We start from the raw sequence: 19228 nt of genomic DNA on the forward strand, positions 1-19228 counted from the left end.
TTAGGGAAGCTACACAGGGAGACAAGAATGAGGGAAGCTACACAGAGGCAAGCATGAGAGAAGCTACACAGAGAGACAAGCATGAGAGAAGCTACACAGAGAAACATGAATGGGAGAAGCTTCACAGAGAGACAAGCATGAGAGAAGCTACACAGAGAGACAAGCATGAGAGAAGCTACACAGAGAGACAAGCATGAGAGAAGCTACACGGAGAAACATGAATGGGAGAAGCTTCACAGAGAGACAAGCATGAGAGAAGCTACACAGAGAGACAAGCATGAGAGAAGCTGCACAGAGAGACAAGCATGAGAGAAGCTACACAGAGAGACAAGCATGAGGGAAGCTTCACAGAGAGACATGAATGGGAGAAGCTTCACAGAGAGACAAGCATGAGGGAATCTACACAGAGTGACAAAAAACCCGCAACACGGAGGAAAAAAAATGATTGACTTCACTTCCCAGAAAAAACAGGCCTGGTGTACTTTACAGAGTAACCCGATGCACCCTGAGTCCAGTGATGATCAGAAACGCGGCTTCCGTTGAAACAAAGTAACGGTTACTGTACAAGACATTAAGAGAAGCATATGTATATACCATCAAGCATTGTCCTACACCTGGAACACGTTCCTTGATGCTCATCTACGTGTGGACAGATCAATATATGCAAATTGATACCATTAATGTCTCTGACAGTTTGCGTAGGTACTAAATTAGTTAAAACGGAACGCCTGTAGCGTTTCTTGGTTCAGGTTAATTTCACATATAGTGACATATATTTGTGTACTTATACAGATTCGAGAGTGGGATGGGGGCTGCGGGTTAGTCCAGTGGTTAAATCGTTCGCCCGCCATGCCAAAGGATCCTGGTTCGTGAGAACAATGTGTGAATCTCATACCTGGTTGTCCACCTCCGTCATATATATGTTTGTCTAAAAGATAAATGACACCGACGGTTCTTCATCCTGCGATGAAGTACACTTATTGAATTACGTCATAATGGGTTGTCGTCATGACGCTGTTCAAATTAGTCCCCGGTTTCTGATATATCCTTGGTCATTCCTGTAAATATAGATATCGCATCTACATCGATGTTGTAAACAAACAGAGGTGCAACGTGTGGCAATGACTCCATATATGGTGTGCGTGTTGCCACGCCAGTGTTGTACTTGTAAACAAACACAGGTGTCACGTGTAGGAATTATGACTCCATATACGGTGTGCCTGTTGTGTCTCGCCAATATTAAACAGAAATGGTTCATGCGTACTGTTGGTTGTAGTTAAAAGTAAAGAAAACAGCTTTTATCAAGAGATTTCTTTTGATCATGCAAAAGGTTTCGTCGCTCACATATTATTATAACAAAGGTGTCTACATACATGTATATGGTACGTGCGTTGTATCTCGCCATGGTTGTACTTGTAAACAAACACATCTGTTACAAGTATTTATTATTGTACAGACTGGGCACATATTATACAGGGGTAGTCAGGTGTTGTGTCTAGGAGTGGCGATTATTTTGAATGGTCGTGGCATCCGGGTTATACCCAGAATTCCTCCAAGATCTGGTGGAGGTTCCCCTTCCGGCAACCTGAATTTGAACGTCTTCAGCAGTGACGTCAGAAAAAGAAACAGTTCCATCCGGGCTAGTGATTCACCAAGGCATATTCTTCTTCCTGAAAGAATTTAAACCAGTGTTCATTTGATTCAAATAACACCACGAAACATCGGTATTAGCGAGAGTACCTTATCTCCAATATATCAACTTGTTTTTCGCAACATTACTGAAAATAGCTGAAACACAAGTTCGCAACAATTATTGAAAAACGCAAATGACACTTCAATATTAACGTAACACTAAACATAAATATAGAGTTGCGTCCCTTATGCATGGTAGAAACATATAGTTCGAATCCGAGATTCGGACTGAGTATGGTCCTAGGTTTGTCAACACCATACCAGTGCTAGTGGGGTTCACCAAAATAGTGACATCTGAGGCCTGCATCAGACCATCATACGGGGCTTTCTTTCCACGTGAAGGTTACCCGACGTGATATAACTGGAATAAAGTAGTGCATATATATATATATATATATATATATGTGTGTGTGTGTGTGTGTGTGTGTGTGTGTGTGTGTGTGTGTGTGTGTGTGTGTGTGTGTGTTGTATCATGTTGCGACAACTTTACAAGAGTGTTGATTTGGTCCTTATACCATGGCGTATAGATCAGATGTTACATGAAACAGAGTCAACCAACGACCAGCAGCATATGTGTGTATGTGTGGGTGTGTGTTTGTTGTTTAAAGCTGCATTCAGCATTATCCCAGCTGCTTACATCTGCTACTAACAAAAATGCTAAATTAGATTTAAATTTGATGTTAAACGGAAATAAATGTTTGTCCATTATCGAAAATCAACACATCTTTAAAGAAGTGCAAATGTTTATAAGTCATACAAAGAGATTTGGGTAACACTTTGATGTACATACACTAGTCTCTCTCTTTTGTACATTTTTTGTTATCTTTACACTCATCTTCTTTTCTGTTTTCCTTGTATATGATTTACTGCACAAGCTTTGTAAATACCATGGAGAGAGAGTCATAAGTTGGATAACTTGTTCCCAATCCATTTCAATCTGAATAAAATATGTTTAAATCAAACTTACATCTGCTGTTTAGCATTTACATCCTACAGATATTAAGACAGTCCCTGTTCTTGTCACTTACCCATGAAGAAGGGGATGACTGCCTCATCTCGACGGACACTTCCGCTCTCGTCTAGGAACCTCTCCGGTCTGAATGTTTCAGGATCCCCCCACACATCGGGGTCGGAGAGGACGGAGCTGATGTTCGGAAGCAGCATGGTGTTCTCGGGAATGGTGAATCCCCTGAATTGTGTGGTCTGGGGAGGCGCGTGGGGCACAGAGAATGGGACAACATCAGCGAGCCTCTGCACCTCCATGATGAGAGCTTCCATGAAGGGGAGGCAACGCCTGTCACTCATTGAGGGCTGGTGCTCTTTCTCAAAGACCTGGTCTAGCTCTAGTTGCGCCTTCTCCTGAATGTCTGGGTGCAGGATCAGGTACAGGAGAGCCCACCGCAGTGTCGTTGTGGTCGTCTCCGTTCCAGCCACGAAAAACTCGATAATGATATGAGTTAACATCTCATCTGAAATGAATGACCATTAATAAATAAAACCGCATTTGAGCAGATACTAGTACCTGTAAAGGTATAATATAAAAATATGATGTGTATGAACGCTTATAACCTTACTCTTTCAAAAGGTATTGTTTAACGGCAAGTTTTGTGCTTAAAGAAGTCATGGATCGTGAGTGAGTGAGTGAGTATGGTTTTATGACGCTTTTAGCAATATTTCAGCAATATCACGGCGGGGGCCACCAGAAATGGAATCGAACCCGGGTCCTCAGCGTGACGAGCGAACGCTTTAACCACAGGGCTACCCGATAGCCCCATGGATTGTGATGATAGGAAACAAAACCTTACGATTACATAAGACGCTGATGTCTGCTAACGGGTAAAATGGATTTGAACTCGTATAGACTTGCTTGCACGAGAGTGAACGCAGCAATATTCATCAGAACTGCTGGGGCAAAAGATAGAACACCCCCAAGTTTGATGGTGGCTTAACTGAAGTAAACAAGAAATGGTTATTCGATGGTGGTGCATTTGATACGGGTATCAGAGCTGTGTTTTGGGCCTAAAGTTTGCAGTGTTTCGTCGACTGTTTTCAGCCAGGTAAAGGTTTGATAACGTTTGCATATGTTTGATCATAAACTTTCTTCCTGGCAGTTTCTATCACGGCTGCCTGTAACTGATCAATCTGGATATGGTAAATTGGTAACCACGAAACCACCAGGGCACGATGACAAGCCAAGTAAGGCAAGTCTGACGATCAGATCTACTTTAGTCGACTCTTGAGACAAGGATATACGTAACTCGGGACGGAATACTACCACGAACCTTCGGAATTATCCTAGAGTGCGAAATGATTTCAAGCCATGTATTTGTATAGACACACTCCCACAGCGGGAAACACTTATCCAAATGTATTTTGTGGACCTAACTTGCACATTTTCCGAGTCGGGATACCAAGTTGAACGGATTAGTTTATCTCATCGAAAACACCACTAAACTAACTTACCGCTAAACGTAGTGCTGTCCGGAGTAGTGGTGTGCTGATGTTTAACTTCCCTCAGATAGGCATTAACAAAGTCGTCCTGTTGTTGAAGGTTTGGGTCCGCCTTATGCAACTGTATGTGTTTCTGTACAAAGCCCCTGAGTATGACATCCCGCGGAACCATAGTCCCGAGTTTGAGTGGATCTCCAGGACAGTATTTCAAAACTGGAAAAAAGTGACCCAGCGATGTCCCGCCGACTATTTTCATATTCTCGTTGATCTCATACATAAAAGATTTGAAATCTTCATTGTCATATTCAAACCTTTTCCCGAAGATTAGGGACGAAATAACGTCACAGATGCTTGCGTTGATGATGTTGTTGATGTCGAAAGAAGCGCCGTTTTGCGCCAGGATGGCGTCGAGACACGACGTCACTTCAACAAGGATCCTTGTTTCCATGACATTCTTGCCAAGGCCAAGGTCACGCAAAACGGAAAGAGAGAATTTTCTTTGCTCTTTCCACATCTGGCCGCTTGAATTCACGATGCCTGGATTAAAAAAATGAATAATAGTTTCATTTCAGACACTCAGAACAGTGAAATCTCGGTAATCCAGGTTCCTGTGAAACCCGTCAGGATTATCAAATGCCCGGATCATAAAATCGAAATATCCGGCCCCCTTGTGATTGTGGAGCTGCTTCCAGCAGTAGCCGAACGGATTATGGGGTTTCACTGTACATGATCAACGAATTTGTGTGTACACATTGCCTACAAATAGCGCCGTAGGGCTCTGAAGTTCATTCAAATAATTTGATATTTGCAAATTCCGTATTAACATTGGAACACATCCTCATTGTGTTCAAGTTAACCAACACAGGGGACACAACACACCCTTACACTGTAGCGATGAGCACACACACGGTAAATACCTCACGCTATATGTGACGATGAACACATTCACGAGTATATTGCTAACACACAGACACGTAAATTACTAAATTATCTGTGGCAATGAACACACAAACGGGTAAATTACTAAATTGCCTGCAGCAAAGAAAACACACATGTGTAAATTACTAACATATCTGAAGTGAAGAAACACACATATGTGAAACATATTAAATTTTCTGGAACGATGAACACACAAATGGGTAAATTGGTAAATTACATGTAGCGATAAACAAACAACTGTGTAAATTACTAAATTACCTGTAGCGATGAACACACAAACGGGTAAATTACTAAATTATCTGTTGTGATGAACACATAAACGGGAAAATTACTAAATTAACTGTGGAGATGAACACACAAATGTGTAAATTACTAAATTACCTGTAGCAATGAAAACACAAATGTGTAAATTACTAATTACATGAAGCAATTAGTGAGTGAGTAAGTTGGGTTTAACGCCACATTTAACAGTATTCAAGTTATATCGCGGCATGTCAGCTTAATGTGGGAGGAAAGCCCAAAGTGATGAGGTCTCAGACGTTTACCACTTCGGTGAAACCCACGAGCACGGGTATGGTGCTGACAAACCTAGAAACCGGGATTGGATACCACAATCATAGGTTTCTGGCGAGCCCACCCATGCCCCCACCTGAAACAATGAAAACACATATGTGTAAATTACTAATTTGCCTGAAGCGATAAACAAACAACTGTGTAAATTACTAAATTACCTGTAGCGATAAATACACAAACGGGTAAATTAGTAAATTATCTGTAACGATGAACACAGGCACTTTCAAAGGGAACATTAGTAAAACTATAGGTAGCGATGAGCACACCCGCCTACATGGGGTAAATAACTAAAGCTACAAGTAGCGATGGACTTACAATACACAGTGCAAGTAACACACAATAGATGTATTGATGACTTACACGAGGCAAATTATTAAAAATAAACGCAGCGATGAGAACACATACACGTACACAGTGTACAATACACCTTTTAACACGAATTTCAACCCGACCTTGATAGGAACGAAGCACGCATGCACACACGCACGCACACACGTTTTCATGTCAGAAAGTCATCTACATATTTGAAAGAATTATTGGCAGAATGAAAAATATTTTACGTGCGCAATTCGTGTCTGTGGAAAGTACAGTTGATGGATCGGCAATAGTGTACCACATTTTAAATTTAGTTATTATCAACGTTTTCTATTTATGACTGTCGTTAATGTGTGTGTGTGTGTGTGTGTGTGTGTGTGAACGTGTGGGGAGTCAGTATATTTCTGGTTCATAGGGGGGATTTTATGTTTGGTTCCACCTGGTTGAAAATATCAACAATCCGAGTGCAGAAACTTAACCTGAATAGAGGCAGCATATCTTCAAAACTTTACAGACAGTATAAAAAAGGTTGTCGTAATGCAGGCATACCATTCATATATATTATGTATTTATATTGGCAATAAAACCTGTTAATAATTTTCATAATCTCAGAATATGCAAATGTCCAGACACATCTGCTTACGTAACTGTTCTGCCTGAACGAATATTAAGATACCCATATCGGATAAGGTGACCTTATTGTTTTATCACATAACTTGTTAATACTTTTATTCAGCGTGAACTCGTTACTCTGTCAATACCACCTCGAATTTAAGATCGCAAGGCCATATCATTTATGATATTCATAATTCCAACTTTTAGGCACACTCCTTGCATCTGATCCCAGTGCACTAAGACGCTCAGACAAAAAGTAACGTGCAAAAGGATGACCTTGAAGAACACATGTGTAGCGACCAGAACTGGGATACGACCAGAACTGGGATAAACAGTCCACAATTTCGCAAAACCCCATTTACTGCGGTAATGCTTTCGGTTAGCTCTAAAACACATGGCGATATATATGCGGAATATGATTTTAAATTAGTTAATATTTGGTGGTGGTGGGGGGATTTGCTTACTGAATATGATCTTTTGTATATTTCCATGTTCCATTCCAAATAAATAACCCACTCTAAATTCTTCACTATAAATTGGAAACATCTTCAGTTATTATTATTATTTTGTTATTTTGTACTTTTCAAATATTCACACGCCTTTCTGTGCGGCAATTCACGTATATGCACACATGTCACTGTGTCTGTACGATATTTCTTTTAACAAATTATGTTATAATCAGATCAATAATTGAAATCAAGGATGTGTTTCTACATCACATTGTGGTCACAATAGTGTATAGAATGTAATGGAATCGGCCATATTACAAAAGTAAAAGCGGGAACTCGAGCAGTTTCTGAAATATTTCGGATTGTGGCCGTAGAATAAAGGAGCCTCGACACAATATGCATTCCATTTAGTTTTTGTTTTGTTTGTAACTGTAAACAATTTTCCGTATTCTGTTGTTTGTGGCCCAATTTAACATGCGGTCTCCTCAAATCCCACGATGTGAATAGAAATGCAAAACATGTATCCTCATTAATTTATTCAATGTAACTGTGCTGAAGGGAATCCTTGTAATTCACACATAAGTAGATGTGAGAAATCATATTTATATAATTTCAAAACAATTATTTCACTTGACTCTGCATTTAGACAAGCTCTTCACACTTCTTTTAATCAGTTCGATGGGTTAATTGTTTATGGTTTGCCAGAAGATTAAGGCGAAAATTACACAAGATGAAAGTGTTTTATAATTCTTTTTACGAAGATACGGGGAAGTACACAGGTACATCGGACATAAAATATACATTACTCAGAATGAAACGCGGGGTGTTGTATATCAGACATGTTATATACATCATTATAAATGAAAGACGCGGGGGAGTATGTATATCGGATATAAACTATACATCACTCAGAACGATAGATAACGAAAGAGGGTTTGTATCGGATGTATTATATTATACATACTTCAGAATGCTGTAGATGCAGACTAATGCAAACAAGTATCCAAGCTGGATATAGACGATTGTTTCAGAATGGCATTCTACCCACATGTACAAGTTAGTGGTAACCTCAAATACCTCCTTAACTTAACCATATCACATATACAAGGTAATGCAGGTAATGCAAACTCAGAAGTTTGGTGTGCAAATTTATAATAAATGTATAAATATAAATGTATAACTAACAGATATAAGCGGCAAGACGGATATGACTGCTCATGCATGCATGCACCAGTAAACCTGACCTAACAGAAAGGAGTATATAGTTACTCCATAGTGTTTTAGGAACCAGACAGCTTCAATTTGAAATAAAGGAAAGATATATTGAAGCAAGTCGAAATAATATATATATATATATTTAGCCTAAAATCTCGATGATCCATGGACAGTGCATTGTGTATGTCTATGTTGGGTATTGCTTAAAAAATACCCACAGCTTCGCTTGTCATGTGAGGCGACAATCGATGGTTGGTTGGTTGGTTGTTTAACGCCGCACTCAGCAATATTCCAGCTATATGACGGCGGTCTGTAAATAATCGAGTCTGGACCAGACAATCCAGTGATAGACATCATGAGCATCGATCCATGCAATTGGGATACGATGACACGCATCATACAAGTCAGTGAGCCAGACCACCCGATCCCGCTAGTCGCCTTTTACGAGAACCATAGTCTTTCAGGGCAAGCATGGATTGCTGAAAAGATCTATTCTACCCCGATCTTCACGGGCACCACAATCGATTGAGCGGGTGGGCATGCTTGTATAGTGACTTCGTTAATTGTGTGTCATGTACCCCGATATAAATACATGTAAATAAACGATTGGTTTAATTATGAACAACGTCCCACGCCGACATGTACGATGTCTCGAAATCAACCAAATAACGAACCTGACTACCCGGGGCTCGTTAGTCGCCTCTCATTATACGATTCTAAGCAGGACTCCCCATCCGATCAAGGGAATATTACCTGCATGGTCAGCTTTGCTGTTACTGGTTCTTGCAGTAAAATGTTGGTCCACATGGGCAGAGAGCAAAATAGTGATTGATATTATAAGCAAACATCCAGCACGTCGGAGGACGTTGAACCTCCGATCCATGAAGTCACCTAGTAAGACAATTAAAATTAAGCATGTGTTGCTGGGGACCACTTCTACACGAAATCAACTGCCTGAGTTGTCTAGTGGATAGACGTCTGCAGAAGGAGTGAGTGAGTAAGTGGGTGAATATGTATTTACACTGCATTTAGAAGCATTCCTGGAGTATTATGGCACGGGACACCAGAAATAGGGTTTACTCATTGAATACATGATGGAAATCGAAAACGGGCCTTCGACGTGACGAGCGAACGCTTTGACCAATACGCTAACCAATCGCACCCCTGACAGCGGAAGGTAAAATACGCGGATTAAGATAGTACCCGTCCTTTGCGAATGGCATTACGTGGATAAAAGAACGGTACACAGTACATATTCTGTTTTACAAAACTCATGTAAGAATCCATGTATTACCCTCACCCTCATCCTCACCCTCACCCTCACCCTCACTCGGTAAATACAAGAATTTCTGAATTCTGACACTCCTTGTATGACATACTTACTGGTATAATACTCGCTATAAAGGTACGAATCATGACCTCTCTCAATATTTGCTAAGTTTGTGGTCCTAATCACTTTCAAAAGCTAAAATTAATTATAAATATTCAAAAGTTAATAAATTTTAAAGGTGTTATGCCGCTTCTGCACGGTTTGATTACAGTAATACCAGGGTAAATATCTAAGTAATAATTAATAAAGTATTCCATTAATTGTACATGTGAAAGGGCTATCCCATTTCTGGTCAAAGGGACATGAGTGATAATATAGTAAAAGGACTCTTAAAAATAGCAGTATTGACCCATTTCATTAAGATTCTGTAAAGTGTGAAATGTTATGATTCCATTGTTTGTAGATTTTAAAGGCATTATCCTACTTCTGGTCAAGGTGATATGAGTCATAATATAGTCAAAAATCTCTTAAAATTAGAAATACTGACCCATTACATTTAGACCTTCGTTCATAGGTTTGAAATATTATTTACTATCATCAAACCGAGCAGAAATCTTAAGATTCCATTAATTGTAGATTTTAAAGGCATTATCCCACTTCTGGTCAAGGTGATATGAGTCAGGATATAGTAAAAAATCTCTTAAAATTAGAAATACTGACCCATTACATTTAGACCTTTGTTCATAGGTTTGAAATATTATTTACTATCATCAAACCGAGCAGAAATCTTAAGATTCCATTAATTGTAGATTTTAAAGGCATTATCCCACTTCTGGTCAAGGTGATATGAATCAGGATATAGTAAAAAATCTACTGACCCATTACATTTAGACCTTTGTTCATAGGTTTGAAATGTTATTTACTATCATCAACCGAGAAGAAATCTTAAGATTCCATTAATTGTAGATTTTAAAAGCCATTATCGCACTTCTGGTCAAGGTGATATGAGTCATAAAATGGTCAAAAATCTCTTAAAATTAGTATTATTGACCCATTACATTAAGATTCTGACCACAAGTGCGAAATATTATCTACTATCATCAGCCGACAAGAAATCTTAAGATTCCATTAATTGTAGATTTTAAAGGCATTATCCCACTTCTGGTCAAGCTGATGTGAGTCATGATATAGTAAAAAATCTCTTAAAATTAGAAATATTGACCCATCACATTAAGATTCTGTCCACAAGTGTGAAATATTATCTACTATCATCAACCGACAAGAAATCTTAAGATTCCATTAATTGTAGATTTTAAAGGCATTATCCAACTTCTGGTCAAGGTGATATGAATCATAATATAGTCAAATAATATATATATAATATAATATATAACCGTGACATAACTGGAATAATGTTAACAGCGGTGTTAAACCCAACTCACTTAAAAATTAGAAATATTGACCCATTGCATTCCGATTCTGCTCACAAGCTAGAAATGTGCTTTGCTATCAGCAGCCAAGAGAAAATCTTAAGATTCCATTATTTGTCAAGTTTATAGGTGTTATCCCATTTCTCGTCAAGGTTATATGAATAATAATATGGTAGAAAATCTCTTAGAATTAGAGATATTGACCCATTGCATTCAGCTTCTGCTCACAAGTTTGAAATGTTATTTACTATCTGCAGCCAAGAAGAAATCTTAAGATTCCATTAATTGTAGATTTTAAAGGCATTATCCCATTTCTGGTCAAGGTGATATACATGTACGTCATAATATAGTCAAAAATCTCTTAAAATTAGAAATATTGACCCATTGCATTCAGATTCTGCTCACAAGTGTGAAATGTTATTTACTATCAGTAGTCTTGAAGAAATCTTAAGATTCCAATAATTGTAGATTTCAAAAAGGCATTATTCCATTTATGGTCGAGGCAATATGACTTATAATAGTCAAAAATCTTGTAAAATTCTTCTGGCGACAATCCCTGCACATCTGAGGAGGTGATGAACGGTTTGTGAAGATATTCGTCAAAGGCCAGGGATGCTTCTTGCAGTCACTGTTGCTGGCTGGAATCGACTTCGTAGGTGTATTGTTCGAATCCAGTTGTCTTGTCGATTATTGGTTATGTGTGGACTGCCACTCCGAGGATGGTCTCTGACTGCATTCGTCTGTTGCCAATGTTGCCATAAACACCAAATGCCTCACAGGCGCTCATTTTCGGACAAGCGTGGCATTTCATAATGTGGAATAATTGCGTAATTTTGTTGTTTTTCTGAGTAGTTGTTGTCAGCATGATGCTAAACAATGCACATGGAATCCCGTTAACGCACATGTTTTTATACTCATTCTTGGGTAGTGAAATGCATGGGGCTTGCATAAAAGTCAACTTTTGCATGGAATGCATGCTTTTCTGTAGCAGTTGCGTTTTTGTGACTAGATTCCATACATGTACTACAATTTTGAAAACCAAACTTTACTTGTTTGAAAAATACACCAAAATATTGGTGTCACGGGAACTTTTCTTGTTGAGTATAGTACCTGGCAAATAAAACGAGTACAAAGAAGTACTGCTGATTACCATAGTTAATGTATAGAGATCAACTTGAATGTTGAGGTAAAATGTACATATTGATAATCTATGTCAGGCAGAATAGTTTCTTTTTGTCTTTGGTTCAGGAGTTCAGACATGGTGTACAAAGTATTAGTAAGAATTAGTCTTCAGGCGAATCATATGTCCTGTGATGAAAATATGAGGGCTATATTGAATTTTACTTATCGCGTACATGACGACACTTTCAAAGACATGTTGGAAGGGGTTACTTTGATCAGAAACATTATTCTTCAAGGTCAAATTGTTGGTTCTCAGACTCGCTCCAAGAGAGCATTGCTACCTTTTATTGGTGAATTCTCACATAATTTATTTGGTGCCGGCCTGACAGTGACGTGAACATAATATGTCAACATATCAATATCTTATCAAACAGAATGAGAGCTGAAGAAGCAGCTTTTAATGTGTCACGGGATTACATGGGTTCGTACATGTCTAAGGCCAATGACAAAATGGATGGTTTGAAGCAAGGTATAATTGCAAATCATAATGAACTGACTGAACTGATAAAGGTAGAGGATGGTAAGATACGATGGTTTCAGGCCATCTATGTACATTGGATACAACTTGTTGCAAAGGAGTTACGTTTTGCTACTATGGTTGAAAGGAAGATTAATCGGTTGAGCACAGGATTATATAAGTTGTTACAAAATGTACTATCACCTGAGTTGATACATCTCCCGACATTTAAGGCGTGCTCTATCAAAAAAGGAGAGCATTAAAGAATAAATATCCAAATTTCCATCTGGTTCATAAGGATTTGCCATACTATTACACAGCTACCAAGGTACATTACATAAGACATGACAGTACTGTTTATGTCACTATGATGTTACCAGTAACATCCAAAGACAGGGAAACACAACTTTATCAAGTTAAGTCATTCCCAATTCCTCTAAATCACACTTCTGGTGATACCACAGTGGTTCGGGGGACAATACCATATATTGCCAATTCTACAGTTGACGAGACGTTTTTGGAATTCACAAGTGATCAATATGAACTTTGCACTCCAAATCATATGCTTATAAAATGCCACAATCTACCAGCTCAAAGATCATTTCAAAATCCTTCATGCAATTTGGCTTTGTTCCTTAATGATATTGACTTGGTTCATGAAGTTTGTGAAATTGGACTTGTTCCAAATGGTGCAGGTCATTTTATGTTTGAACTAAATTCAGGTGACCTGTTGTTATCTGGAATTTCCAATATACCCTGGTTATACAGACATCATTAAATATTTTACAACCTCCACAAAAGCCACCATCGTTTTCTGACAGTATTTCACTCTGTTTAAGGCATTGTGCAATTCTTATACTTAATACAGCAGTAAAAAATTTGCCAACACAGTTTATATTACCCTGGTAGTAGTAAATATTTTCATGATTAGATTAGATAATACCATTCAGCCAATATTCAGGTATCATTCCGCTGTTGAAAATTAATAACTTTTCCATACCAGGGAGTAGCCTTCCCTCAGCAAATTTTAAATACTCATTTGCCTCAACTCCAGTAACTTTAGGTGTCTTAAGATTGTGTATGACCTGTGTATGTGTATTTCATCTTTAGTTCTATTACAATCAAGAACATCATAGGTGGATTGTTAACTTGTACTAACTAACTAGGGCTGGGACAGGGAACTCGGTAATGAGTAGGACCGGATACCCACAGGACAACCCAGACCCTTGGTTAGTCACGTGATATATTGTTTAATGACAAAATATCTAGAACTTCCACGGTTACACTATAAGTGACATTATTTCTTTCTGACTATGCACACATTCCTTCTGACTTTATATGTTTGAATAGAGGTAAAACTTCAGTCAACTTCAGTGTATGCATGACCAGATCGTTTTCTATGAGTATCTACATACATTTTGCCAGGGCTAGTCAAACTATTCCCGTTCCACATTTGTACTTATCTCTTGGGATCAACAGCGGGTACCCGAGTAGGGTCGGGTAATAGTGGGGTGGGTACCCGGGTAGTTAATTTGGACTCGTCCAAGGCCTATAATTAACACTTCTTGGTCAATGTCTACCGTTTCATTATATTTGATATATATTTTTTTTAAATACTCATAATAAAAGTCTCATACAGCTGTTGTCTGCCTCTCACACTCTCTTTAAAAGTCACTCTCAGTTGCACATTTGCCATCTTGGTTGTATTATTTTGGATGAAAAGACTTCTTAAGCATGCATTTTTACTCAGTGTCATATTGATGATATTATGATTCGACATATGAAAGGTTTTCAATATCTTATGTGTTCTGAAACAAGCGCTTTATCTGTAAAACTATCTGCTTCGTGAGTAGACTCATTGTAACTGTAAACACAGTCAAGAACTCTTCAGCAGTTTTTTTATCTTCTTAAGCGCTTTCTGTACCCATTCACGGCTAATCCATGGATGTGACACTCTGTGTTCTGCATTCGCAGGGCTATCTGCTGTTCAAATGTGGCATTTCCGGCCCATAACCAGTTTCTCTATCAGTTCTAATCCTGAAACCAGTAAAAACAATTGTGAAGACAATCACAACAGATTCAGGAGGAAATTCAAATAGGAGTCAAACTACTTATTGTGAAATTTCTTATTTCATATGTACCATTTTGCTATCTTAGAAAGAATACAAAATTGCTACCATCATCTTACATAGACCCTTTGGTGAGCAAATAATATACGGGAAGTCAATTTCTTCTCAAATAAAAATTCTTGTCCTTTTACCTTGAAAGCAAGATTGTAATGGAACTGATAGTCCTGCACCATGACCGTGGAATATATTTATTTTATGAAAAAAAACATAATCTAGAAATGCATACAAAAGCAAGTCCAGCCAGCTCAAGCTAGCTCTATTCCAAGCAAAGGGAATTTTTTTTTTTTTAGAGTCAAGAAGGATATTGTGTAATAAAAGATTTCAGAGACTAAATGTTAGTCTATGGAACTGACTATCCTCAAACAAAAGCAAATACAACAGTTGATACATTTTAAAAAGGTTATGCTACTTCATGACAGAATGATATATTTGATAATATTAAAGCTTTATGGATGGGATGGTATGTTAAAAAAAAGGTGGTAAAACATAATTATGTTACACTTGTTGTTGTTTTCATATATCTTACTTAGCTGTATTATATCCATATATTTGGTCAAGACTCGATTATTCACAGGCCACAATCATGCAGCTGGAATATTGACAAGTGCAGTGTCAAGCAAGAAACAAATAATCTGCTTCATTTAGTGAAACATTACTTGGAACAGTATTTCAGGCATATCATGGCATGTCAGATTAATGGGAGATGAATGCCGAACATGATGCAAGTCGAAGACATTTACCACTCAGATGAAAATCAAGACGACAGGTATTCTGCTGCCAGACCAAGAAACATAACCTGGACAATTCTATCACTTGAACCCATAATCATAGTATTCTGGCATGTGTAATGGACACGACACTGCACAGCTAATTGCATGTCTTGGATGACTGGGTCTAGTCTGCCATACAGACCCTGAAACAATTATATCTAAAAAGAGTCTCTCCCTTTTATTATATTTTTATAACTATAATATAACAAATGTTTTGATCTGTAAAATATGTTCATTTCAGAGACAAGGCGTTTGTCTAGACTGGGCCATATGTGCTTCTGGAACTTCTAAAAACTTTTGAGAATCTGAGCTACTAGTCAAAGTATACCCTTACTTAAAAGAAGGTGTCCTGAGGTTATAATGTGTTGTGTTTTGGTTGGATAACATGTAGCGGGTCTCCATATCTACAGCTTTCCATATGCCTGTATCTGATGATCTGTTGTTAAACTTCTTTTCTTGGCCAATGACCTTCGCATCATAATCATATCTATCAGCATAGAGGAAATGTAAATGGTTAGTTCGTAAACGATGAAGGCGTAACAGTGTGGTTCTTTAAGATAATATTATCATTTTTATTGTGTTTTTTCATTTAGTTCTGTCTGCACCAAGTAGTCATGACTGTATGGCAGCAATATGGTAAGCTAATTTGAATCCTGCAATAAAATGTGGGACAAAAAGAAAACATGCCTTATTTTGAAAGGCAGTTATTCTCATTGTCGCTTAGTATATAAGTTTTGAAGACATCAGCTTAAAGACTGTATGCATGTAACTTCTTGAAAATAATGATAAGAATATTCTTTTTACAGCCAGACTCTAAACAGATTTTTGCGCAGTTGTTGTGATAGAGCACACAGTACAAAACAGTGTTGCTCGTTATAACAATTTGTCAAATACTGCTTCTTGCAACAACCGTACTTGAATATGTTTTTGTTTTGTAAGCTGCATCATAGGCTTGCTACAACATTATCAATGAGAAAGGTCAGTGTTAGTGATACTCATAGGTTATCTGTAACTTTGGACATACGCTCAAGACAAGCGGACATTAAAAAAGTTAAAACATAACCTTGCCATATACAATCATATCTAAATTTCACAGATTTACAAATTATTTCACAAAATATTATTAAATCTTCTTTTGTGATCATTCCCATAGGTAATTAAAATAATTCAAGTAAAGTAAAATTATTTTTTTCTGCTACAACATTAACAATATGAGCTAATGACCTTGCTTAAATTTACACTGAGGTTCTCACACCCTTTATAGAGCCAGTTCCTCCTTGGGATTCAAGTATCAACAATCTCCTGAGCAGCAAGAGATCTGAACCGACAACTAGTCAGTAGTAATTAGGGAATCATCTGGTGACATGTTTATGGCTAGTGTGTCAGGTCAGTGCTAGCAGTAGCTAGCCTGTATTCAGTTGTTTGAGCCCTCAACAGACCAATGAACCCTTCAGTATAAACTACCAATTTCCACATCACATTTCTAACTTGTGAGCAGAATCTGAATACTAGGGGTCAATATTTCTATTTTTAAGAGATTTTTGACTACCGGTATATCCCTACTATATTATTATTCATATAACCTTGACCGGAAATGGGATAACACCTACAAACTCGACAAATAATGAAATCTTAAGATTTTCTTTTGGCTGATGATAGTAAATCATATGTCAAACTTGTGAGCAGAATTTGAGTGCTATGGGTCAATATTTCTAATTTTAAGAGATTTTTGACTATATCCTTACTCATCTTGCCTTGACCAGAAATGGGATAACACTTTTAAACTCTACAATTAAGGTAATCTTAAGATATCATTTTTGGCTACTGATGGTAAATCACATTTCTAACTTGTGAGCAGAATCTAAATGCTATTGGACAATATATTTAATTTTTAAAGATTTTTTGCTATTTTATTACTCATATCCCCTCGACCAGAAATGGGATAACACCTATAAAATCTACAGTTAACGGAATAGTGAAGATTTTCTTTTGGCTGCGGATAGTAAATCACATTTCTAGATTGTGAGCAGAATCTGAATGCTATGGTTTAATATTTCTAATTTTAAGAGATTTTTTACTATTTTATTACTCATATCCCCTAGACCAGAAATGGGATAACACCTTTAAAATCTACAATTTATGGAATCTTAAGATTTCTTCATGACTACTGATAGTAAATAACATCTGAAACTTGTGAGCAGAATCTGAATGCAATGGGTCAATATTTCTAATTTTAAGAGATTTTCTACCATATTATTATTCATATTACCTTGACGAGAAATGGGATAACACCTATAAACTTGACAAATAATGGAATCTTAAGATTTTCTCTTGGCTGCTGATAGCAAAGCACATTTCTAGCTTGTGAGCAGAATCGGAATGCAATGGGTCAATATTTCTAATTTTTAAGTGAGTTGGGTTTAGCACCGCTGTAAACATTATTCCAGTTATATCACAGTGTGTCAGCTTAATGTGGGAGGAAAGCCCGAAGTGATGGTGCTGACAAACCTAGAGCATTATTGGGGCGAACGGGGATTCGAACCCACAATAATAGGTTGCTGGCGGATCCAAGGGACGCAACTCTGTACAGTGAATCGCGGCGCCTTAGACTACACGGCCACCCGTGCCCCCTCTAATTTTAAGAGATTTTGACTACAGTATATCATTACTCATCTCCCCTCGACCAGAAATGGGACAAAACCCATAAAATCTGCACTTAATGAAATCTTAAGATTTTCTTTTGGCTATTATAGTAAATCACATTTCAAACTTGTGAGCAGAATTTGAGAGCTATGGGTCAATATTTCTAATTTTAAGAGATTTTTTACTATATTCTTACTCATCTTGTCTTGACCAGAAATTGGATAACACCTTTAAACTCTACAATTAAGGTAATCTTAATATTTTCTTTTGGCTACTGATGGTAAATCACATTTCTAACTTGTGAGCAGAATTTGAGTGCTAATAGTCAATATTTCTAATTTTAAGAGATTTTTTTACTATATTAGTATCCATATCCCCCTCAACTGGAAATGGGATAAGACCCATCAAATCTACAATTAATGAAATCTTAAGATTTCTTCTTGGCTGATGATAGTAAATACATTTCAAACCTGTTAGCAAAGCCTGAATGCTATGAGTCAAGATTTCTAATTTTAAGAGATTTTCTTCTATATTATTATTCATATCACCTTGACCAAAAATGTATAACACCTATAGAATCTACAATTTATGGAATCTTAAGATTTTCTTTTTACCGCTGATAGTAAAGCACATTTCTAATTTGTGGACAGAATCTGAATGCTTTGGGTCAATATTTCTAAATTTAAGAAATTTTCTACTATATTATTACTCATCTCCCCTCAACCAGAAGTGGCATAAATGAAATGCTTTTAAGAATGAAAGGAATCTTGAGAGTTTTGTTTTCTGAACATTGAATGAGTTGGGTTTAACACCGCTTTTAACATTATTCCACTTATATCACAGTGTGTCATCTTAATGTGGGAGGAAAGCCCGAAGTGATGGTGCTGACAAACCTAGAGCATTTTTGGGGCGAACCGGGATTCGAACCCACAATCATATGTTGCTGGCGGATCCAAGGGACGCAACTCTGCACAGTGAATCACGGCGCCTTAGACGACACGGCCACCCATGCCCCCTCTAATTTTAAGAGATTTTTTATTATATCATCACTCATCTGCCCTTGACCAGAAATGGGATAACACCTTTAAAATCTAAAAT

General features: G+C 37.6%; 1 protein-coding gene across 1 annotated transcript in view; it reads right to left on the reverse strand.

The window, feature by feature from the left end:
- Positions 1 to 1466: 1466 nt before the first annotated feature.
- Positions 1467 to 19228, reverse strand: part of LOC139474366 (cytochrome P450 2C25-like) — a 32462-nt gene continuing 14700 nt past the window's right edge. Inside the window, exons 2-4 of the mRNA XM_071257352.1 lie at positions 4156 to 4680; positions 2721 to 3161; positions 1467 to 1670 (exon numbers count right to left, since the gene is read on the reverse strand). Coding sequence (XP_071113453.1) covers positions 1483 to 1670; positions 2721 to 3161; positions 4156 to 4680 — 1154 coding nt within the window. The 3' untranslated portion in view covers positions 1467 to 1482. The remainder of the gene's footprint in view (positions 1671 to 2720; positions 3162 to 4155; positions 4681 to 19228) is intronic.

This window comes from Haliotis cracherodii, unplaced genomic scaffold (genome assembly GCF_022045235.1).
Source record: "Haliotis cracherodii isolate W230 unplaced genomic scaffold, xgHalCrac1.p SCAF_3, whole genome shotgun sequence".
Lineage (NCBI taxonomy): Eukaryota > Metazoa > Mollusca > Gastropoda > Lepetellida > Haliotidae > Haliotis > Haliotis cracherodii.